At 38.6% G+C, this 25,974-nt stretch overlaps 1 protein-coding gene across 6 annotated transcripts; it reads left to right on the top strand.

Annotated features, from left to right (window-relative positions):
• Positions 1-3,328: 3,328 nt before the first annotated feature.
• Positions 3,329-25,619, top strand: pecam1b (platelet and endothelial cell adhesion molecule 1b). Of its 6 annotated transcripts, XM_082535846.1 has the most exons (16): positions 3,331-3,596; positions 3,700-3,735; positions 8,513-8,809; positions 9,706-9,987; positions 10,067-10,342; positions 10,844-11,116; positions 12,693-12,971; positions 13,634-13,909; positions 15,324-15,434; positions 15,548-15,578; positions 16,487-16,566; positions 18,460-18,513; positions 19,504-19,593; positions 20,288-20,344; positions 22,136-22,158; positions 23,963-25,619. In XM_082535846.1, exons 1-16 carry the CDS (start codon positions 3,554-3,556, stop codon positions 24,062-24,064), a joined length of 2,310 nt encoding a protein of 769 aa, XP_082391972.1. In that variant the 5' UTR covers positions 3,331-3,553; the 3' UTR covers positions 24,065-25,619. The 6 variants fall into 6 exon arrangements, 5 of the variants coding, with proteins under 5 accessions (XP_082391975.1, XP_082391972.1, XP_082391974.1 ...); XM_082535849.1 differs by lacking the exon at positions 13,634-13,909 and having other exon boundaries at positions 3,329-3,596; XM_082535847.1 differs by lacking the exons at positions 15,548-15,578; positions 16,487-16,566 and having other exon boundaries at positions 3,332-3,596.
• The last annotated feature ends 355 nt before the right edge of the window (positions 25,620-25,974 follow it).

Genomic DNA, 25,974 nt, shown 5'->3' with positions numbered 1-25,974 from the left:
GTTTTGTCTGTTTCCTCAATGTGTATTCAAAGAAGCCTCCAGATGTTGCTGAGCTGTTTCTACTGAAACACACTACAAACAGGAGAATATCCTTTATGGATGAATTTCTAAATTATAAATAATTGTTCACAAACAAGCGTCTGTTGTCTTATTTTAATTTCTAGTTTCGTGTGAATTTATATTAATTTTGTAAAGTCAAAGAAAACTTTATGAAAAAAAAGAACATCTGCTTTGCTTTTCTAAATTAAAGAGAGATCTTAAAACTCCACTGCTTAGTTTATTAGAGTTATATTTTGTTTTAGGTTTGTTGTTAAGTCCCGGCACCACGTGGAAGCCTCAATGCACCACACACGCATTGTCTCATATCCTGAAGCTGCATCGGTTCAGCTGTTTCAAACAAATATGTAAGAAAACGATATATGTACTACTCAAAGCCGACAGATCTCCTAGTGGTTCAAACTGAAACCAAAATAAAACCGGATTAGGGGAGGGCAAGGTTTCATGTTAATGTGGGCTTTGTTAGTTTTCTTGGAGTTTCTGAGATTTCATTCATTTAAACAACTTTTGTGTCAACTTAGTGCATCACCATATGTTTAACACCTGAGCTTGTTTCAAAGTTTGTGTAAATTTGACTTCTAAAAAACCATAAACCGGTTGAATTGCATTTCTATAAAGTTGCACCACAAACTAACAGCTTGCATACATTCTACTGGCCAGCAGGAGGCGACACCTCTGGTTTCAGAAAGAGGACTAATTATATAGTAAATTGTATAGACCTATATAATATATACAAATTCTATCTAATTATATAAGTGAGAAAATGGGACACTTGGCACATGTTATTTTTGACCTCATTAAACATTTAACTGAAGTTCAGTCTCATTTTAAGTCTTATTGAACACAACATGGTGTTCATTTTATTTTGTCACTATGGGCCAAACGTCTTGCTCATCACATCCGTCACACCGAGATGGATGTTTAGTCATCTGTGAACTGTTGGTCTGATGAGATGCCATCAATTTTTTTCTCATTTCTATACAATTGTATTTAAATACCGCCAAATCACAACAACAGTTGGCTCAATATGCTTTTTATTGTTAAAAAAAAAATTGTAACAAAAATGCAGAGACAACGCCAACAATCAGGTGACCGCCTATGAGCAAGACAGTGGCAACGAAAAACTCCCTTTTAACAGGAAGAAACCTCTGGATCAGGGAGGAGCCATCTGCTGTGACTGGTTGGGGGTGATGGGAGGAACCTTTGAAATTTCAAAAAGCTCCATGGGCACTCAAGATCCTTTAAGAAAAGTCCCTGATGGACTTTTGGCTCTCAGCTAACCTCTCGTTACCCACAACATCCTGTTAGCTGCTTTTAGCAAATTCAGCAGCTGAATCAGAGAGTTCAAAATCACCCAAATGCTACAGCTGCTGGAAAAACACTGGATGGAATTAATCGTTCTGTCCTACTTTACTGGGTTTGGTCATTCGTGTGGCATGATCTGTTAGGACCACAAAGTGTACGTTTTTATAAAGATGAATTCTACAATTAAAGCAAAAATTAATTAATTTGATGTATTTAAAAATAAATGCAGTAAATCCCAAATAATTTTATTATACAGAGCAGTTAAGAGCATTATAAGCCCATGAATAAAACTTTCAAATTAAAAAGGGAACTATGAAAAGATCAGTCAACTTGGGCATAAATTACATAATGTTTTAATTAATAAAAATCCAATTTCATACTCTATTTAGAAAAAATGAATTTTCAAATAAATAATTCAGGATAACATTAAATAAGGATGAATTTTTAATAATCATTTACACCCCGCCCTTCTTTCTCTTGTTTCGTAGTCTGTTTATTCAAAGTTTCATTAATTATTTGTAAATGAATTTAGACCCATTACTGCATAATTTAATTGTGCAGATAGATATAAGTCTAAAAATACCATGTTTTGTGGTGATGGTAACAATAACAGCTGTGTCTTTAATAAAATGATTAAAGCGTGCCTGTAAAGTTTCATTCTGTTTTAATGTCATTTCTAGTGACGTGCTTGTTTATAGTTTAAAAAGACTGAATATTTCCAGCTGCAGGTTCAGCTCCAAACTGAAAAATGTTCCAACAATATCAAACAGGTTTTCTTAAAGGCACATACTCATAGAAGTTGGCATTTCTTTAGTTAGATGATAGAAAAGCATCATGAAATCTGACTGTTCCCATTTCAACTAACCAGAGAACTGCTGCAGTAAAAGCATGTGGTAGGTTACTGCAGATAAGTAGGTTTGAGGCCTGTGGTTGTTTCACAGCTGCATTTTCTTTTTGTTCTTTATAGTATGTTTTATCATCACTGTGTTGTCTATAACTTTAATTCATTATAGTAATAATTTTTTAACCCTGAAAATGAAGACAAATCCTTCACTTTGCAAGTCTGGACCGACCTCACTACAGTGGGTGACCTCATCAAATCAAGATTCACTGAGGAAATCCTCCTGATGTTGGCTCAGAAGAGACACGTGAGTGAGCTGGACCCGTTCAGACGTTTTTGTGTCAAGTCCCTCCAGACGTCACTCGAATGCCTCTGGAATCATTTAGTCTTTGTTTACGGGTGGGGTCTGTCCAGGGACGAGGCTGATGTGGTTCCTTAACAGAAGAAGAAACAATGTTTTTCGGAAGTTTTTAATTCTTGAAAACGTATTTTAATTTTGGATAATTTCTTCAATATTAATTTGCCAGTTTTTTTTTCTCTAAATATTAAACGCTCCCATGGTTCAGTTTGACCTTACTATTGTTTTTATAGCGTTTTATTTACCTGAGAACTTAATTCACCTTTACAGCTAATTGTCCATATGATTTCCAACTTTGGAAAGCACTTTACAGTTTTATGTAATTTTAAATAAGCTAATAGTAAACTAAAATTAAACACAGGTATATTTTTAGGTCTTTTACTTCAATTATAATCTGTTCATTTAGAATTGAATACTTTGTGGTTGATTTTGCTCTGGAATTATTTTACCACATCACAGACCAAACAAAGTAGTGGGAATATTTCCATCTCCATGTGTCCTGTAAGAGCTGTGCTCAGATTTATGTCAGGGAAAACTGTTTTCAGCAGCTGAGCCAAGCATCTTCCCATCAGGAAACGGCTTCTCTATGCAAAGAATGTTGTACTCGTCTTCTTCTCCCTACCTGCATGGCCAGGTCAGAGGTCAAAGGCCTCACTTCTGCACCCCATGCTATTCAGCATTATTGTGGCTACTATTTCACACACAGAGACACAGAGGAGGCCAGAGGAGAACATTCCACAACAGCAAAGGCCGGGGCGGTTTGAACATCCTGAGGAAACAACACTCACTTCCTGTCAAATTAAGCCAAGCCGATGACTGCTTGGTGTGATAACCGTCGTCACTGCCTTACCAATGAGCGGCTGAGCTAAAGCACCATGTTAATGTCCCGCTCCCGCCTCCCAGATCCTGACCAGCCACACGACCACACCAGCAGCCAGCTTTGTCACAAGCTTGTTAACCTCCAGGACAGCCAGCAGCGTTCCTAAGACAGCATGGGCCTCCCACAACGGCTCATCCTCACCCTCCTGTCCATCTGTGAGAATACTCACTTTTAATTTTATATAGAAACTTTTTTATTTGAGGATACAGTTGATGATTGTCTCTAACTTTGTGGTTTAAATTCTTTATTTCTTCCAAGACCTATACTCAGCAACCGTGGTGAACACACAGCAAGGTGAGTACCATTTAAGCTAAATGAGAGATTTAAATCCATGCTTAGACTTGATCTGCAGGAAACACAAGAGCTGAACAGGCTCTCAGAAAGAGCCTGTTTTCATTGAGCTTATTGTTGACTTTCCATTTACTGGGTTGGCGTCAATCACCTATCTTCCACTAAGACTGTGGAAACAGTCTGAGTTGTTATCAGAGATTTCTGGTCTCTGCCATGGTGGAAAAGTTGCGACACAAAGCGTTGGGAACATGTTGGCGAGCGTTGTCACACACCTCCCTGTACTCTGAAGTTGGTTTGTGATGGAAGGCATGAGTCACTTTGGATCAGCTGTGCAGATTCACGTCTGACACAAGGCGTGTGTTATCAGCAGGTCCAAACTGGAAGTAAAACCCAGGTTTAAGTGGCTTTGTGGATGTGTTTGATGTATTTTTCTGAATCAGGTGTAGCTTTTGCAGTTGTTGGGCATTTTGGGTCATTTCTTAGGTGTGTTTGTGGAAATGTTCTGGGCAAAAAAGCTGAACCTCAAATCGCGCCTGATGAATCCATTGATGTGAGTGTTCGTGTGGTCGATAAGAACCACCTAGAGTGTGTAGATTCAAGTGTCTTATAGTGTTAAAGTCCTCAGTACGAGTAGAAACACACAAATAACCAGTTTTATTCGCTTCTTTCCAGATTGTGTCTGATGAAAGTGTTTTAACCTCCTAAGACCCGAACTCTTCCACCACATGCATTTTTAATTTCTCTTTGATATTTGGTCACATTGGGACCCAATGAATGTAAAAACAAAGAATCACCAGATTTTTTTTTTTTTTTTTACCCGATTTTTGTTCCTAAGAAAAATGAGAGTCACGTATGAGGATATTCGTTTTAAATTTTGATGAAACAGAGGCAGCATAATGTCCTCGTGAGTGGATATCAGGCCCGCGTAGAGCAAAATTTAGTAATTTGGTCTGGAGAACCCAAAATGTGATGTCCACATATGTGGACGCCAGGTCCTAGGAGGTTAAAGATCAGGAGAGGTAAATAATTTAACAAGACAATAGCCAAGACACACTACACTCTTAAATGAATAGATAGATAAAGACATAAAAGGGTTTTTTTTTATTTAAAGTACATTTTTAGCAAATTTCACACACAGCTGGGTGTACAGGCGAGACACATTGTAGGAAATAAATACATACAGTACTAATAAATACATAATACACAATAAACACAATAATAAATACATCTTATAATGTGCAGTTTTTTTAAATACATCTCAGTCTTTTCATCTCCAGATTTACATGTACATAGTATTTTGCACTTTCCAGTGAAAAAAGCTCATTTAGGAGCTTCTGGCTGTGTGTATCTGTTTTCCTACACACAAAGGGAGAAAAACTGTTTTTACATCATTTTGGATTTTATGTCTTTTATTGTTTCTGCAATGATAATTTCGCCTCAATATTCACAAAGCCATTCAGTCCATTTTCAAATGTACTGCTTGCCATACGGCACATTATGTTTTTATGTTTTATACAAAATAAATCAGCTAAAGGGTTCATTTTTTTTTGCTCTCCTCTTCTAATATTTTTCAGTACTCATATTTAAATACTTTGATTACTCAATTATTCTTTTATCCTTTTACTCATGTTGTCCTGCGCCCAAAAGCCATATAACTTAGAAACTGTGATTCTTAAAAGTGTGGTATGTATTGTCAACATGTAGAAAGTACCATATACAGATTTAAAATATCATGTCACATTTGACCTCTGACCTCTCTTTTAAAGGCAATAGACTGATCTTTAGGTCAAAGTGATAATAATGCTATACAGAGAGATTATTTGTATTGACAACATATACGATATATGGGGATTCTAAATATAATATTATATTTAAATTATATTTATATTCTAAATATCGCCTCTTATCCTCAGCTGGACCTGATTCCTCCTCTTTAAGGTCAAATAACCTTTCATTAAAAGTCCTTTATCTTTAAAACTTTGCTTAAAATGTTGTTGCCTTTGTTTCCATTGGCAACATTTAGGAAATGATACCGGTGTTTTAAATATCACATTATAGTTTGGATCCAATTATGTCACATTTGATCTCAGATCTCCCACCTGCCTTTCTTTGAAGCTGACCCCAAAATGTGTTATATCTTCATTTTAGGTTCTTCCTTCCCACTGTTTGAACAGGTACGACATCATAGAAGCGAAAACTGTTGTTTTAAACCAGACTATTTAAATAAAACTGAATTAAAATTTTTAGATATTTTGTGGATTAAAACATACAGTATTTCTTTATTTTCTATGTAGTAAAATATAAGAAAAATTAGTACTGCAGGATGTTATATCCAACTCAACATGTCAGTATTGTGACTCACTATCTGTATGGAGCACCAGCAGCAGATCTCTGCCCTGCATGCATGCTTTTTTCTCATCACCAGCTCTGCCAGTCCTGTTGAATGATGCTGGGCATGCTCCAGATTCATCACACCCTGAAATGGTGAAAGGTCCCCCGAGTAGCTGTTTGTCTAACAAAGTGCTTTTCCTGCCTTCTCAGGGTTTGTTTACTTCCTCTAAACAACACACTCTGAGTCACAGCAGCAGCCTGTTGTCTCTAATACTTGACCATATGGTGATCTAGTGGGGAGACTTCAACATACCTGTGCAGATGCTTTTTGTTTCTCATTACCTGCAGAAAAAAACCACAGTTGTTCATTTAAAAGTCTTTTCCTCTCTGGTTGCAGATGAGACTAGGATGCAAAGTGTTGTCCCTAAAGATTTGCGAACATGAACACCTGTGTCCTGAGAATGACTCATTAGTTTTTACCTGTGAAACATAACTGAGTCATGGCTTTGGGACTAACTCCGGTGATTATCAAAGCTTTCCCATGCTGCTGTGTAAACGATGGCAGATGTAATTAAACCAGAAAAAAGGGGCTGAGAATTAAAAAGCATCACTAAAAGAAAACTGATTACACACACAAAACTAAACAAAACAAAGAAAATGAGTGTTTCACAAGGACAGAAATAAAGGAGCAAATACAAAAATGCACACGTATGATCCTGTAGTGTTTACAAAGTGATTCTTATCAGTTTTGTGAGTAAAAAATGGGGGAGGAGGAGTCACCTACCTTTGTTTTTTCACCCAAGAATTTTACACTCATACAATATGAATTGTTTGTATTTTGCATTGTCTCTTGTATGAGTCTCACATCCAGCCAGGACATAGCTACCAGTATGATGGCATTCCACAGAAAAACATCAGCTTCCTGAGCACGAAACTCGATACTGTGACAGCTGTTAAAGATGTTTTTGTTGTAGTTGTTGAAAATATATCAGCAAAATGACCTCCAGGGAGTGCCATTTTAAATAGGAAGTGATTGAACTGTGACTCAGAAGCTGGACAAAGAGGCTTAAAGGTTTGTCATTCTTGTTTGTAAAATTTAAAGCAAATGAAACCAGAAGCAGAGTTTGATTTTTTTGCAGCTCATCCCGGACGAGCCCCCAACCTGTCACTGCTCGGTTCTTAGGCTGTGGCATGAAAGTAAAGGACGCAGTGATGAACGGTGAACTTGTGAATCATGATAGATTAAATCAACCAAGAAGACAAATAGACTCATTTCCTTTTTCTTCCCTGGAACAAGTGGACTAAATGTTCTGGCTACCTCAGCCAAGTGTTGCCATGGTGCCTTCAGGGACACCTAAGTATAATCGTAACCCTGATGAAGGCCATTAGCTGAAATACATGTGCTACAAATGTTTCTGGAGCTTCACCCTCCACCTGAATTGTTTCAGTTTAATATGAACCCATTTGTGAGAAATCAAGCACCTACTGCACAGAAGCCCTGGGGAGAGGATTGTTTTTCCTCATAAGAGACAGCCAACCATTTTCTTCATCATTAGTCAGTTGTGTTGTGATTAAAATGTGACATGTTACTAACACAGACCTGTCATTATTCCCCCAAAGTCAATGTTAATTGATCTGTTATATAAGGAGGAATCCTGAGTTGATATTGTTCATATCAATGCTAATTCAGGATTTTCAAAATATTTTCAAAGAACGATAAATTCTGGACCTTTTACTGTTTCTTCTATATGATCATAATTGCTGTTTATTAGCTGTACTTCTCTCATTTTTGCAAAAATGGCAAAGCAAGCTGAGTATCTTTGGTTAAAGCTTAATATTTCTCCTTAACAGCTCCTGTAAATTTCAGCTCCTTTTAGAAAAAATTGCTCCTTTTCTAAAAAACAAATACATAATCAAACGTTTTGTTTTCACGGGGAGTTCTAAACACTAACAATCTCTCACTCCTGAGTCAAAACAAACATAACAGCATATAACTGTGTAACGCAAAGCAAGAAATCCACCAAGCATATCTATACTATGATGTGCTCGGGATAGATACATTGAGGAAAAACATAAATATTGTAAAACTAAATAGTAGTGAACTGTAACATAAGGTTCTTCATAAAGTAATATGTAGAATTTACTTTCAAATTAAATTAAAGTCAATTCAATTCAGAGTTATTTATAGTAGAACAAACTGTCTGAAGCCTGAGTTTTGGCTCATACTCTAAGCTCATTATCTGGAACTCTGGTGTATAATATGAACTTACATCACAATATATATGTGACAGAAAATAAGAAGAGTGGACTGCACTGTACACTTCAACATGGCTGAACTCTCAAAGGAGTAAAATTAATATAAAAATGGTTTGAGGTTAAAAGTTTTAGGCTGAGGATATATGGTTGGATAAATGAGTTCTAACTGATTTTGTTAAATCTCATTTCATAGAATTCAAAATTCAAAGTGTCGAGCTAATCATTGAGCCCAGGAACGATGTGACTGCGGGGACCAATGTGACTCTGAGATGCCATGCCACAGTGAGCACGAGTACTGGCAAGGGGCTGATTCGTGAGTACACCATATTGAAGAATGACAAGATAGTGTACACCAAGACCATTGGCTCCTCTGAGGACTTTGTGTACCAGCTGCACAATGCCAGAGTCTTCAGCACAGGCTTGTATCAGTGCAAGCTAGACATCCAAGGCGACACCAAGTTGAGCAAAGCGCAAAGACTCAACGTACAAGGTGGGTTTGTTTTCATGCAAAGCTGCAGTATTATCAGATTATGATAGAGTTTTTGAATTCATGAGGATGTACTTATGAATTTATGAAAGAAAAATTAGTTTTTACACATTTTGCATTTTCTTTCTGTTTTATGACACATGACTGACATGCTTGCAATATTCTCCCTACACACTGGTCAGCTGTGGGAAGTTCACATCAAGCTCAGAACTATGCGCCAACAGCCCTGACATCATCTTAAATTATATATATGTGCTTTTAGTGTGGAGAGCAGAAGCCTGAAGCCGCAGTTATTGGGGACCTATTGGTCATTGTTTACAAGAAATGTGATGTCCATTTATGCTGGTACTTAAAGCTTTAAAAACTGACCCACTCGTGCCTTTCCATCTGGTGGACCGTACCAGCAGTCCTGCACAACAGCTTACAATAATTGTCAGGTGCAGAACAGTCCAAAAGCACAAGTTATGACATTGTTAGTGACATCACTGCTGGGGTAATTCTGTCCAGTTCTGACATCTCTGTTATATTATTGGTCACAATACAGCAAAAGTATCTCCATAAAGAGACTAACCTCAAATTTGACACCGGAGAAGTTACCTAATCAGTACACCCACCAAGGGAAAGCACCCAAAATCTTGGAGAAGAAATCCTCAAAATTGGCCAGACTGAGGTGGAAGAATTCTCTTAACAGGTAGAGATCTCCAGCAGAATCGCAGCCAGGGACGGGCAGCCATCTGCTGCAATTGGCTGGAAAAGAGAAGAAAGGAGAGCAGAGAGAGAAAAGCACAAAACAAGATCAGATTATGATCAAAAATCTTTTTAACCTTCGTGTGACACTGTGGATGTGTTTGAATGCAATACCAAGTACATGTGGGAGATCTGTCTGTTTATGTTTCCAGGACTCTCGCAGCCAGTTCTCCATCTTAATACGAACGTTGTTAATGAAGGGGAGGAGGTACAAGCCACCTGTATAGCTCCGGGTGAAATAGGGTCCTTCATCTTCTTCTTCTTCGATAATGATGAACAGATAAGCAGGGTGGAAGGAGTCTCCAACCAAGCAAAGACCACTTTCAGGTTAAGCGGTGCTGACATCCACAAAATTCACTGCTCCTACAAGATCCGCACAGCAGAGGACACCTTCCCTTCAACAAAAAGCAACAACGTCACTGTTTCAGTCAAAGGTCAGTAGCATTTTGAAACTGTGCTGCTTTTTGAAAGCACTGGTCTCACCTCAGTGCTTCATTTATTTTGTCTCCACAGAGCTTTCTATTACACCAGAACTGAAGATTTTCCCTGACTCCACAATCTATGAAGGAGACCACCTCAACATCTCGTGTAGTGCAAAAAATGTTCACTCCAGCTCTGAAGGTTACAAGCTATTCCTGAGCCAGGGCACCAAGCTTCTCAGGACTGGCAACTCTACAATAAACCACAACATGGTTGCAGTACCAAAGGCCTCTGAAGCGCTTACATTTGACTGCAGAGTGGTAGTGAGAAATGTGGAGAAATACTCTGAGAAGAAGATTTCAGTGGTTGGTAAGTGGACACAGGAAAGATGACCTCTGTAAACAGTTATCTGAAGCTTATTTTTTGGATGGCTGTAGGACCACTGGTTCATGGACTCAATATTTTGAATAATAAAGTATACTTTATTGATCTGCATTTAACCCATTCACTCAGTGAATGAGTAATTCATTCATTCACTGAGTGTGCTTGTATTACCGTCCCTACACACTGCTCCCTGCAGTACCTTACTCAGGGGTACCTCAGGGTAGAGTTTCAAACCCCCCACCATCCGATCATGGGGCCACCACCTTACCTACTGAGCTATCCCCACCCCCTAATGAAGCCCTAATGTTAGTGCTTTGGCTGTGCAATTAATGCAACTTTGTAGCCATTTGCTATTTCAGTAATAATAATATGCACTTTAGCACACTAATGGTCTTTTAAAATAGTTTAAGCATTTTTTGTGTTACTGCATTAATGTTTGCAAAAATGTAGACGCTGACTTGGTGTGTTTTGTAAACCTATCCACAGAGCTCTTCTCAGTGCCCAGTCTCACCATGTCTCCCACTGAAGTCTTTCAAGGGCAAATTATGACATTGACCTGCAACAGTGATCGTTTTGCCTCTCAAAGAATCAACAGGGAGGATTTGGAGTACACTCTTTATCCATCTAAAAACTTACCAAGCTCTGGTAAACCTGGAGTATTTAATGTGAAGGCCCTGCAGAATGATTTCAACTACACCTGCTCAGCTGAAGCCAAAGGCATCAAGAAAGATAGCAAAACCCTGATGATTCGTCCTAAAGGTGAGTTTTCTTTATCTCTGTTTGGGTCCAGGGTATAGTGCACACTGATGCCCTTCTGGTCCTTCAGTGCATAAATGTGTCAATAAATAGCTTCATCTCTAAATGCACTGATGTGTCCATGTGGCACAGGCAGTATAGCAGGTTGTCCCTCGTCTTCAAGTAGCTTTGCGTGATGTGTGCAGAGACAATGTGTGAGTCCTGGTAAATGTGGTCTAATGGTTCATCAGACTAAATTGTTATGTCAGTGCAGTCAAGTCCATTTTACATACAAGTCATGATAGGACTCCTTCTACATTGGTGCTGGCCCAGCTCTTGTATTACAGTTATCAGTTATCACCTGAATTAAGAGAAATCAAATTTCAGTAAAAAAACAAAACAAAAGCTACTAGCTGCTTAAATAAATGAACAAATAAAAATAATAAAGTGCATCGCCAATTTAATAGACTACGCTTATTCCCATGGCATCAGATACTTTTGTCAAATTGCTGCCTGACACTCGTAGTTTAGACAGATCAGTTACTCCTAAATCATCACTTAAGGACAATGTTAAGGACCATTTAAATGCACAGAGAAAGCCTTGTTTTTCAATGTGTGAGGTACTAAACCAAGCCTTTTGTTAAACCTAATGCCTGAACCTAAGTAAGTTCTCAACATAAAACTCCCGAACAGGACATGAGCTGCGTTCTCCAAGCTGGCAAACCTGTGACTCGCCACCATCACCCAGGAGAACTGTTTTCTCTGTTTTCACATTACTCCATCAAGGCAATAATGCCAAAGGATAATAATGGAATAATAATAATGGTAACACTGGAAACTAGAACCAAGAATCTTGGCTATGAAACCTGACTTGAAAATAAAATATAAAATATACTTCAGGGGGAAAAAAATCTGAGAAATCTGAAATGTAGAAATTGTCAGGAAACGTTTGCTGTGTATCATTTAAAAAAAAAAAATCAAAAATGAATCAGAGTTTACTGTGATTGATTGTAATCCAGCTGTTTGTCTTCAGCTAACCATGGCAGTTAGTGGAGGCGGCTGGCTCACGATTTTGTATTTATTTCACTGTGAATAACCGGATGCATCAAAATCTCCTTATTTTGCTGTTTTTACAAATTTAACCACACTGACAGTAACTAAAATTCAATTTAGATTTTAAGCAATAAAAACTACCAGTGTGTAAATCGGCAAACCCATTCTGAGACATGAAAATGAACCGAAAACAGTCATTTAAAAATATTGTTTTATTGCAGTCATAGCTCTTAATAAAAGCTGATAAAAAAAATTCTTCCTTTCTTAGTATTATTACAACATCGTCGTATCCAGTTTGATAGCTGGAGTTGGGCCCAGTTATCAAACAGGCTGCTAGTCCAACAAAGGGCTAACACAAAAACACAAACAACCATTCAGGTTCACAAAATTAAAAATCACCTTTTAATCAGCAAGGAGACTTTCATTAAATTGTGAATAATTTATGTTTCTACACTATGACACAAATAGCCACTATTTAAGCCTTCAGCAGCAACTTTTGTTTTACTTTTTCAGTTCATAAAGTCTGTGCTCTGTTTCTCCTCTGTAGTTCATGTCTCTGCTCTAAAGATTTCAATTGAGGACAAGGTGATCCTGAAAAAGAGCTTCACCATCTTGTGTCAGTCGAATGGCAGCCTGCCGATAAACTACACCCTGTTTAAGGATAACGTCCAAGTGGGCACAAAAGTCATCCGAGAGCAAAATCGACAAGCTGTCTTTGTGGATGTCATCAATGAGCCTGGTGAAAGACAGTACAGGTGTGAGGCGAAGAATAGTCTCCATTCCAACAAAACTGGCTCCAGTCAACACCTCAGCGTGAATGTCATCGGTAAATATTTAAGCCTAACTGATTTTTTTTGTTCGTTTCTTTACATTTTTTTTAAAATAAAAGATGAGAGATGAGAATATATGTAGAACATTTGGGATAAAGGGTGGAAACCAACAGAAAGAGCTAGCCTGGCTCTGTCTTTAAAGGGAATTTTGTCCTCTGTAAAATATCACTTTGACCACCAGGTGGCAGTGTTTTAAAAGTGGGCACATTAAGATGTTTTTGGATTCATTCGATTTTTAACTTTGAACGTTTATCGTTAATTCCACCTCTATTTTCTCGAGAAGCTTTGCTCGGGGTGACATTGTAAATAAGAACTTATTGTTAATGATTTGTCTGGTTAATTGAAGCTCGCATTTACTCACTGCAACACCTTTTGGCATTAAGCGGTATAACATGAAAGGACCACCCAACCCTAACTCTATTGTGTGTGTATTTGAAGAGATAGTGTGTATCTCTTCAAATCAGTACACACACAGTTTGAACTTGCATCCTGTTCAAACTTTTAGTTACATTTACAACAAGAAACGGTGTCCTTCCTGTTTAATCTGCACAAAAACCACTGTAAACACTGTAAGCTTAAGTTCTTGTTTTAAAGCCAAAGTAAAACTTTACAATGCTGCCTAATCTCACCTCTTTGCTTCCATGTTTTGTTCTCCCAGTGCCTTTGAGCCAAATGACTCTGGCCGTCATCCCTTCTTCACTAAAAATCTCAGAGGGAAAAGAACTCAATTTCATATGTAGTGTTAATGGCACAGGGCCAGTCACCTTTAAGTGGTACCGAACCGGCAGTGTAGTACCGTTGCAAACCAACACCACCACAGAGACCTACTCAAACTTGGAGATAAAACCAGTCTCCAAAAATGACAGTGACGAGTACTACTGTGAGGCTTCCAACGGCGCCAACAAGATCAGAAGTGAGAACGTAAATGTACAAGGTGAGACTGAGCTCAGCAGGCATCACCCTGCTCTTATTGGTCGTACAGTATTTTATTTCAATGTCAGAAACAGCCCCAAACCACGACCTTTTCTTCAGTCTAACCAAGTCTTCAGTCCTGCAGGAAATTTATTTTGCATTGCAATACCACAAGTAGCCAGTAGGACAGAAAGGCAGCTAAGGTGGATGGATTCACTATGACTTTAGCCAGTTAGTTTAGCACATGTTCTGTCCCAGACAGTGTTGGGGAGTAACGGAATACATGTACCGGCGTTACATATTTAAAATACAAAATATGAGTAACTTTATTTACCATTTAAAAGGTGGTATTCAGAATACAGTTACTTTGTTGAAATAAAGGGATTACACGGCGGTCTTTTCCTGTTTCATATGTTAGGCTGTCTCCTCTCTATTTTTGGTAATTCCACGCCGGTGGAAACAAAACACGCAATAACAGAGTGCCTGAGTCCAATCTCGGGGCCCATGTCACCTCTACTTGCGGCCCGTATAATGATGTAATGAAATATTTTTTTAAATTATTGCTCAAACAATTATTTAATATGAAGGCAATAGGCAGAGTGTTACAGGCATAGCCCTAAAGAATGTAGTCTCATGGGCAGTGCAGCCCAGTTGTAAGTGAGTTATCAAGACTTAACTGTACACTGTGTTCGTGTTTTCCTCCGAAACAATAAGTTCTATTGGAGCAGCTTTTCTTCGCCTCTCTCTGTCTCTCGCTAGCAAAGTTGACCCAGACAACAAAGTAAAGCTAGTTTTTGGTTACGAGCCCGACATGGAACATGAAGCATTAGCCAGAGGTCCCTTTACTGTGGTTCGGAGCCGCGGACCTGATTTATATACGCGCGGAATAGTTTTCTACACGGGATCGCTGCAAAAAGTGCAGCCTTACCTAATGTCCACCTACTGTTACACATCTATATTAAGATTTCAAGATCTAGTTGGTATTGGTAAAAGTAATAAATCACACAGCAATAGTACATTAATGTAGATGTAAAAAGCTTGATAATATATTAAGTAATCCAAAGTATTCAGAATACGCTACTCTCATTGAGTAATGTAACGGAATACATTATAAAAAACATTTTGGGGCATGTATTCTGAATTTTGACTTGATGATAGTAAAAGCTGACAAAGATGTCTCCAGATCTGCAGATGGATATTTCAGACTGCACACACTGACTGTCCTGCAAACGCACATTTCCATCTCCTGTAATGCTTAGAAAGAGGAACGGTTTAAACGTGGAAGGTTTCCAAACAAACAAACAAAAACAATGATCATTGTATTCATCTACCTTTAACCCCATCTTAGCACCTTCTTCTCCTTCATAAGCTGCTGTTTTTCCCTTTTATGTTCTTTTGTGTTACTGACTTCACCTCCCATCTGTGTCTCTCTACAGTATTCATGGCACCGTGGAAAAAAGGGTTGATTGTCGTGGCCTGTCTGCTGCTGCTGCTGCTGTTAGTTCTGCTCTTGGTGGCGAGCATGCTGAACATCAAATCTAAGAGAGGTAGAGAGACTTACAATCCTCCAGCAACTCAGGCCTCTGTTGTCTATGTATGACAACCAACCGTCCTTCGCCTTTTTCCCTCTGCTCCCCTCACTTGTCCTCTCTTATTGTAGATAGAAGAGAAGCAGCTGCTGAACTGTCGGTGTGAGTTATCATGAATACTTGCTTCCTCTGAATGTCACAGATATTGCAGATGTTAGTTTTATTCGCTCATGGCTCGGGTCCTGTAGTAGTGTTTGGTGTCTCTAAAGAACTATACTGGTTGTTGTGCATATTAGTGTGGTTAAAATAACAAAAAGATCATGTGTTACAAAGTTTAAAGGAGATCTTTTGTTTGTCTGAAGCAAGCTTCTTCAACTCCTCCTTCTTAAATTCAACCGTCTTCTGATTGGCTGCTCCTCGAAAATAGAAGATTTAAACAGCAGGTGGGTGTGGCTTCTGTGCTCACACCCACAGCATTGAATCTGAAAATTACCTGGACAGAGACTGACCTTACTATTTGAAAATCTGGCTATGTTTCACATGAACATCAATAATGATATTGATGAGGATAATGAGGAAGAGTGTAATAGATCACCTTTAATGTCCAAGAATATCCTTATCTCTGAATAGTACCCTACCTACATCGGCTGTAATAAGCCATCATACAAACATCTAATACAGCACGTGCTTTATTATTCTGGTCTAACTGTTAATTAAAAAACACCAATACTATAAACCCTGGTAGAAAATGAATGAAACTACGAGCTTAAACAATCACAGCACATATCCTGCGCTTTGTTTTGGGTTTTTGTTTCAGCCAGTTTTCCAAAAAGTCAATTTTTTTCAATTACTCTTATTAAATCTGCTTATTCAGGCATGGTTGATTTTTATAAACAAAACGTGTGCAGGCAAGAAGCAGGCTGTAAGCTAGAGAACAAATGACCACAACATGCAGAACCACCTCTATAGTTTTGTTTTTATGTATGTTGCTATGGTGATTAGTGGAATTTGTTTGATTTCTTTTTGAATTCACTGCTGCCTGAGCTAACTTTATTTTCACCATTTCTCAGAAAGCCTTCGAGCCCTAAATCAGATGACCCTTTAACAGTGAATCTAACCCACGACACAGACGTTTATAATGCAGCCACAGGTAGATTGGTTTTACTTTTCTCCTGTGTGTCACTAACTGGCCTCATTAGTCATTATGCTACCATCCAATAATCCTTCCCCTCACTCGCACAATCGTAGCCTGCAGCATGTAACCCACACCCCCCAATGATCCATGTTCTACTATGCATGCATGGCTCCTGCAAAGGAGACCTGGTTACCTTTTGTTTGTGGTACAGTCTGTGTTGCCCTTCTGTTCATGTTCACATGTTTGAGTGTGTTGTCTGTCTTTGCTGTCACTGTTTTTAGTATTTTAGTTGGAAATGTTTGTGTCTAAGCAGAGGCAGGAAATGTAGGATTTTGCTGCAGGAAGTAAACAGCCTTAGGTGCATGCTGGGTGATAGTGAAGTCACATGGCAGGGCACTGATTGTCACACTTGTTGCAAACTGCTCAGCGCGCCCGTTATCATCTTCTTCCAGACGCAGTGTCTTTCTTTGATGGCAAGGAGGGGAGAGTGACCAATGGGACGCGACATAGCGTGGCGTCGGTACCTGCTGACATCAGCAACAGGAGCAGCTACAGTATCCCAGCCACAGTGTAGAGATGCCCCAGCAGTGGGCGGAGGGACATTGATGCAATGTTTACTTACTCTGAAGGAAAAGGAAGTTCACAGAAAGACATTTCAGGATGAATACGAGCAAAAGTAATCCTGTTAATAATGCTAATTTTTTAGGACATTATAGACAGATATTTTCTCACTACAAAGGAGGCTAAAAAACTACACTCACTGCTCCCTCTCCCCTCCTCCTGCCACCTAAATGGCCTCTGAATTTATACCAAACATTATCGTGTCTGGCTGTTTGTTTCTTTGCTCACTGTGTCTGTCTGCAGTTGCACGACTACAACTCTACTTTGCTCTACTTGTCTCAAATGCATTTTTAAAATCGGGCCGATTTGTAAATACGCTTTATTATACTCACAGGAAACGTGTGTATATACTTTTGGTTGATCCCTTTTCTGACTGGAAGAGAGACTTGTAGAATAAATATAATGGTTTAATTTAGAGGTGTGTTGGTGCCCTTTATTCGTTATACTTCTTTTTTCCTGCTCATCTGAGGATACATTTGTGTAAAAATGTCCAAGAATAATATTTATTATTATCATACATGCATAGTGTTTGGTTATCCTATACCCAAGGCAAAAAAAAAAATCAACATTAATATCTGAGAAAGAATGTGTGCAACAGAGACTTCCTTGAAAAACTGAAACAATGGAGTCTGCAAGAGACTTCCTATGTTGGAGCAGAGCACGCTCACGGGGATCGTTGCTGATAAAAACCAGTGTTGGTGAGGAGGGTTGGAGCTTATTTTGTTTCAGCCCAGGCAAGTTTGAATGAGTGCAGTAGGTGGAGGAAATTAATCACACAAGCTTTGGTTTACCAACTGGGAAGTTGTTTTTGCTTTTCAGCCGCTGCTGAATTAACAACCTATTGTTTACGAAGCAGTAAAAGATTTCTGTGTGCTCCAGATGAGAATCTAAAATCTGCTGCTTTTGTTACGGTTTCAATCTCCCCCGGTGGGCCGAGCTGAGGGAGTGTGCCGCCAAAAGTTTATCTCATTATCTCTTCTGACCATGTGAAAACATGAAGGGAGATTTGGGGAAATGCATTTATTCTCATTCTTGACAAGACTTAGATGGGGAGGCTGGTAACTCTGTGTGTGAGGCTACCAGCTGCACACCCAACAGCAACAAGGAGATCAAAAAGTAATGAACCACACCTGTGGTTATGTAATGTAAGCGTTTACTACTAGTTACCTATTAAGGTATGTTTTTTTATTCTTACTGGTGCACATTTTTTGTTACTTTAATTTTGGCGGATGACTAATAACCTGTAATCAATTAAGCAGTCAATCAATCTGCCTGTCTGCTTTACAGTGAAGGTGGACAGAGCTGAAGTCAGCGTGTGGAGTAAACGGAAACCTGAAACAGGTGAGATGAGATACGAACATCATCACTGTTTAATGCTCTGACATGATTTCATTTAAAATGAGTTAAATTTAGAGAGAAAGTTCCCACCTGACCCCCTCAGAAACAGCTTATTCTTTTTTAAAATAACTTCAGCAAATTTAATGAGCTGTCCTGGATTTACCCCTTTTGTCTCACTTTATGACAGCTGTCCATTATGAAGTTTATAAAAAAGACTGATTGTGACACATGGTGTGAAAATGATTTGGTTGCAGCTCTGAACAGAGCTTACATCTGTTTTTCAGCCCTGAACATTTTATGTGGATATCCCACATTCTTCTGAAGCTATGAGGCCTGAAACAATAACACGAATTAAAAAAATAAAAATCCAAATTTAAACCCACACCATTATACTTTGCATGGTTTCTCCAAAGCAGGGGTCTCGAACTCCAGGCCTGTCCTGCAGGTTTTAGATCGTGCCCTGGGTCAACACACCTGGATCAAATAATTAGTTCATTACCAGGCCTCTGGAGAACTTCAAGACATGTTGAGGAGGTAATTTAGCCATTTGAATCAGCTGTTTTGGATCAAGGACACATGTAAACCCTACAGGACACCGGCTCTCGAGGCCTGGAGTTCGAGACCCCTGCTCTAAAGTGCAGAATTTATTCTAGAAAAAAAAGAAGAAGAAGGTCACGTGGTCAGATGATCCTTCTACTAAAAATGTACCTCTCAAAGGAATTTAAGCCTTACAAAGTAGGTTTTCCTGGTGTAGTTGGGAGTAGCTGGAATTGTGTAGCCATCCTCCAGATTTATACCACAGCTTTTTTCCAGCCTGGCTTCATAGCTATAGCATTGCAAGATGAAAGTGAAATAGTTCAATTCAATTCAATTCAATTTTATTTATATAGCACCAAATCACAACAAAAGTCGCCTCAAGGCGCTTCATAGATACAGAGAAAAACCCAACAATCATATGAGTTCAGTGTGTTAAAGATTTTTTTATTGGTGCAGAAAGCGATGATGAGATCAGCGAGGTGTCCAACGAGCCTAACGTGGAGTACACGGAGGTGGTGCACGCCCGGTCAACAGATCCTGCCAGAGGTCAGCAGTGCACGAACACAGAAGGGAAATAATCCAGTATTTATTTTAAAAAATGAAACAACTGTGCGAGAAGACACATTAGGACACAGACTTAGGCATACAATACTTATAGAAACAAGGCCGGTCGTCAGGAATATTAGGAAGCTATTGTGTGCGATGTGAATGAAGAGGGAAAAGAGGGGTGAAATAAATACAATAACAAATAGAGAAAATAAGTAAATAATAAATAAATGGCTTACTATATAATAATATGCAGCTTTACACAAAATGTTTTTTAAACCTTTTGTTGGTCTGTCCTTGTTCCTTTCTTCGCAGTTTCCCCAAACCTCCTGAAAAAAGTCATTTTCACCGCTTTATGCACTTCCTTTATAGTTGATAAGAGCAACCAACGTGTACTAGGAGGGGTCTAATTACCCATAATTAATACATCTCCAGGTTGCTGTAAATGCAGAGATAACTGCTGGGATTTCCACAATCATTGCAGACCTTATAAACAGGAAGGGTTTAACTAAACGCCAGAGTGATTTCTGCTTCTTCTTCTTCCTCGTGGTCTTGTGCTCAAGGTCCCATCGGACCTGAGATGGCAGTTGGAGTGTGACATAACCTGCCTATTTATAGATCACAGAGACAGTATCTGCTAAAGTTTGTCTTTTGATGCTCAGGCAGACTAATGTGTTTCTTTTGACTTTAACAGTTCCACTGAGAAAAGGCACAGACACAGTTTACAGTGAGCTCCAAAACTCTCCAAATGGTGAGTTTGATCTTTGAAGCAGCTCTCGTTATTTATTTTTGTAATTATGATTTTACATTTTAACTTTAGATTTGTTTATATAACTACAAAGGGATTTATTTTTATTTTTTTACCAAACTTTTCAATTTGCTTCAGCTTTTGAAACTGTTTTAGCATCTTTCAGCTCATTCTTTTGGTTTCCTAACCAGCTCAGATAAGCTGCTTTTGAAAGTGAATATGGAAAACTGGAAAAACCTATTTCATTAAAAAAAAATTATGTTTAATTTGCCCCTATAATTATTTATAATTAAGTAGATGTTTATTCAAATTTGATGGATTTGTTCATTCTCAGATGAAAAACAGCAGAACCATCTGTCATGGAAAATGAGTTTTTGTCACTTCAGTTTTTTGTTAGAAAGGACTCTTGCTGTGAGACAGTCGATGTATTCTTAATAAAATGAAAAGGCATTTTATCCCACTAATATGTGTTTTTCTCTAAATGTTATCAGGCAGTAGGCTAAAATTTGAACAGCAATTTATTTATTTTTTATTTTCACCATCTCACCATCCACAGATGAACCTCTCTCACACTGCTTAACTTAATCTGTGAGAAACTATTCAGAAAGTTAGTTTCACAATGGTGCTGCTCAGCAGTCTGATGTCTTCCTTAAGAGTTTGTGATATGGAGGGCTAAAACTGCCAACATCAAATAAATAATAGGTACATAAAGAATAATAAGCACATACTAAAGAATGATATGCCAGAATATCCACCGTAAATAATAATTAATGTAAGAGTTAATTAATTTGAGATATTTACAATATTTTAGTTGCCTTTAAAAAATGGAGCCATCAAAAAATTTTAAACATTTAAATTAGGCCTGTGCTGTATTATGAATAATATGTTCACTGTTTTATTGTTGCTCTCAGACTCTACTGACACAAACAATAATTTTACTCTTCAGCCGATATCAGTTGACAGTCTGCTCTTTCTTTGTTCTGCTTGCTTTTGTTGTTAGGGTTTTCCACAAAATTTGGGGAAAATACAAAAAATTGTTACAAAAACACAAAAATGTGAATAAATATATGTGGAAATTGTGGGATAAATAAATCCAGACATTCATTAAACATACATACAAATTAAAAACGAAAAATATCAGTATTGTAAAGACCTGCAGTTCTGGTCCTCTGTAGTATGGAAACCTCCCAATGAAAGCCAGTGTTGTTCTGAGTCTATATAATTAGGCTTTGGTTATCAGCCTATTGATTGTTTAATCATATAAGCTTATTATCTGGTTGTGCTGCTTCTGAGTGACAAATAATGAGATAATGCAGCTTTAAAACCTGCAGTCTGATTTTATCAGAGACACTTCAGATCTAACCAAATATCATTTGAAGATTAAAAACTTCCATTACTCATAGAAAGACAGCTTACCCCTTCCAGCTACACAACCATGACCATATCCTGTTACTACTGGCAGGGACTTCCTGTTATTAGAACAGCAGCCAGACGCTGCATGTCTCTATCAAGAAGTCCATCGGAGTCCTAATGTTTCCTGTCCAGCACTGATAAAAGACGATGAGAGAAGAATCTTTAAAAGAGAGAATGTGGTAGATATCGATTTGGATGACTGAGACTGAACTTATAGGCTGAAACAAAGGCTTTTGCAGAGGAAGAACGAATGAGTCAGCAAGGTCACCCAGGTCAACATAACTGCCAAATGACTAATGAATGATGCTGAGGTCAGCCAGTGACTGAGCAGTGTACACACCCAACCAATGCACATTTAACCACTGATACTATTTCCTGCAGGTGCTGCTGATCCCCCCGACTATGTGAGTAATTATCTGCACAGTCACACTCGTCTTCAGACGTCTTTGGTGGGATTGTTGGCAAGAGAGCACATGTTTCACTTTTTATTACTGCCTGTGACCTGTTTATACGCCCTTATATTAAGTATACAAATACATGACATCCACCCATCCATTGATTCTCTTCCTCTTATCCTTATCAAGGTTGTGATAGGCTGGAGCATGTCCCAGTTATCATAGCAAGACAAATACAAGACATGTAACAGTAATCTCGTGTTTTTTTTAGTGTTTTCAAAAGCAGAGTCCATGTTTAATTTGATAACAGGAGTTCCTTCAGTCTTGTACATCACGTCATTTCCAGAAACATCCATTGTGTTTACTGTACTTTATACGCTCAGGAATATAAAAACATAGAAGTTTCTGGCACCTGCTTCCAAGGTGCACAGATGAGATGATGAAGTCTGGAGACTTGTCATGTGTATGAGCTGAGGTGTTTTAGCTTGTCGCCTTCACCAGAATCATCACGAGGCAAAATCATTTTAAATAGATTTGCTATGTCATACATGGATCTGCCACTGAGTCTGGGTGGCCTTTGGGAGCCTTTGGAAGCAGACCTATCAACTTCAAGTGGTGCAAAACTTCAACAGCATGCTTCAGTTGCACTTCAACGATTTACGGAACAAAATGGTGCCACCCAGGTTTTCTATTGGACCCCTTTCCATGGCCTGAAGCCACATGACTGCTGTAGATGCCCAGCCCATCCTTAGATATGGCAGAGGACGTATATGACTTGTTCTTTTCTATTTTTATGACGGCCCTGAAGCACTTCAGTCAAACAATTAAATACTTCTATAAAAGTGCTGCTGGAGTTTTAACCTCTTCACTTCCTCAGTATCACACACGGATTAATGCATCCGTAATCTTCTTAAGATTGCATCTAAATTTGATGAGGTATTATGAGTTATAAATGCATTGAATGTATTCACTTCACTTGTTACATTCAAGTGTTAAAAGCCTCAGTATTGCACACTGAGTGTATGAGTTCATGATAATGGCGGGTACAGCTCGTCAGTTGAATCATGAATAAGCACCTGTGGAGTGATGATTAGTACTGGTGCTGTATATTTTTATGCATTAATGAATGATTCATGCTTTTATCTTCTTCTGGAAGTGACACAAGATGAGAAGCAGTATAAGTTTATCTTCATTTTATTGCACACTTGTATTTTTCTGCCAGTGGGTAAAATAGTCACCACAGTTTTATATAGTAACTCATGTAATGTATCCTTCTGCTCTCGGTGACCCTCTGCAGGCCGATAATCCAGAGAGAGGGAAACGGCTGTCAAAGTTTCCAGACGAGAACAAAAGCATTTGGGCCGGGGCTTCCTTCCCTATCAGGCAGTCAGATCAGGCGCTGCGGTCCAGTCAAATTACCTTCAATCCCATCTCAGCCAACATACTGTCTCCCACTGAGCTCTAAACATACCACTGATGGCCGCGCTATTTGTCCTTAAATGGTGCTCAAGGCGGTTAAACTGGGGAATTTGAAGAATAAACTGAGGATGTGACATCACTGTCTAAAAGTGGCTAATTTCTCATTGTTGTGTGTTCTGGATAGCAGATTTGGTTTGCTCAGGTCAGAATATTTGGTAGACAATTTGCAGTTTTTGCTTTTGGCATCTGTTATGATGCATAAAATCCACATAAGCATAAAACATAAAATCAGATTTGAAAGTATCATATCTTATTTGCAGCCACGATCAAATACTGCTTTGTGTTGTGTATTTAATAATCAGAATCTTTATTGTCTTTGCTTGTGTGTCTGCAGGGTTCGGTAGAATACGCTGAGCTCAACCGTGAACAATTTGAGATTAGTCAGTACGATCCACAGGTCCACAGCTACCAGGACCTCCCTGAGCCGGTGGACTAATAAGATCACAGCTGTCTCTCCAGTCTTCTCGTACTGCTGTGCTGTTTTTGTTGAGCTTTTTTTTTTTTTTTTTAATGAGCATGCATGAGTATGACATTTGTTATCAGAAATATGTCTCTCTGTCACATACAAAGATACCAATGCGATGTAAAGGGAGTTCAGGTAAAATGAGGTTAACTCTAAACGAAAAAGAAACACACAAATGTTCAAAAAAATGCATCGCAGTTATGTGTACAGATGCTACTTTTTTTGTTGTTCCCTCCTTTTTCTTATTTTACTTTTTCATTTTCAAAAATGAGAAAGTGGAATTTAAAACCAAAGATTTAAGTTGTTCATATTAAAAAACAAACAAACCCACATTACAGTTTTGGCACTGTGTAACAACTGTCATTATGGCACTGCACCGCTAGGGGGTGTCTTTACACTATTGTGGTAGCAGGGGAGACCCTTACACTGGACTGTCTGCAGCCAGTGCAGAAGAGCATGCTGCTCTCTTCTCACCTGATATCAGAAAGACCTTGTAACGGGCGGGTGCAGACATCTACCTGACCCCGGGACATGTATGGCCGGATTGTCTAGAGCCGTGGAGAACTTTCCACTATCGACTTCTTACTGTTAATGCCAAATAAAAGCCCGGTGTCCTACCTGCCTGACTGGACTTCCATGCTACACTCCCACTGGGCCTGCTAGCTGCTCCTCCCTCACCACACATGTTACTCTTACATGTACAGTTTCAGTTCTTAAAAATTCATGCATGCATAATCATTAAAAGCAATGTATATATCCTTTTAAATTTTTCCTGTTTTTTGACTTAATCATTTTTAATTTCATGTTGATTTGTAATTTCCCACCATCAAAAAAATATAGATTTTCAAAACAGCATCCTCCATATTCTTTATTTTAAAGGTATGTTTTATATAAATATCCCGACCTTCTTACCTATCTTGAAATCTCGGCATTTAGCCGTGGTTCAGGAGGTAGAGCGGGTCGCCTGCTAATGAACTTGTCTGTGGTTTGATCTCTGGTTTCTTTTGCATGTCAGAGCATCCTCGGGCATGACCCCTAGTTTGCCCTGATACATCGACTGAAGTGTGTGTGAATGTTAGGTTAGGGGAGGAAATGGTTGTATGAACACGGTGGATAAATGTCACCTTCAGGGGCATCAACATTTCACTGGCGCCGAATGTAACGATGATGTTTAAGAATGATATTAATATAATATTAATAATAACATGTGTTAAATAAAAGTTTAATTGATCTTTTATACAGCTTTGTACACTTGTGGATTCAGACTCCACCTTCCTGTACAGTATTTTTATTGTTTATCTCATTTGCCAAAATGAGTAAAGTCCCTGCTGCCAGCTACTACAGTTGTGACTTTACATTATGATACAAACAAATGGGTGTCAAATATGTGAAAAAGCCCAGTTAAAGGGTTCTGGTCCAACATGTTTAGCTTCAGTGTGTTTGGCATTTATTCTCTGAAGCTCTACTAGAGTAAAAAAAATACCCATTTTTATTATGATTCAAATAAAATATTCACAAAGTGGTGCAATCGCCTCAGTTTGAGTGTGTTGTATGAAATCAAGCCTAACAGCTCTAATCATTGTTTTCTCAAATAAGTAATTTCCACTAGAGTTCGCCATTGCACCAGTGGGGTGAGTCTTTCTTTTCTTTACAGTTTGTTGGTACTTGGTTCCACCTTGTGGCAGTGAGTTACAGTGAAAACCAGAAGCATGACTGTAGTTCGATCTGTGGGGGCAGAGATGGTCCTAGCCCCTTTGGTGCCCTGGGCGAACACTCCCTCTGGTGCCACACACACACACACACACACACACACACACACACACACACACACACACACACACACACATATTAAGGGTTGTAGATGAACATATTTTATAATGAAA

Source organism: Aulonocara stuartgranti (assembly GCF_965226115.1).
Source record: "Aulonocara stuartgranti genome assembly, chromosome: 6".
In the NCBI taxonomy this organism is placed as follows: domain Eukaryota; kingdom Metazoa; phylum Chordata; class Actinopteri; order Cichliformes; family Cichlidae; genus Aulonocara; species Aulonocara stuartgranti.
This window is presented reverse-complemented; position numbering and strand designations above follow the sequence as displayed.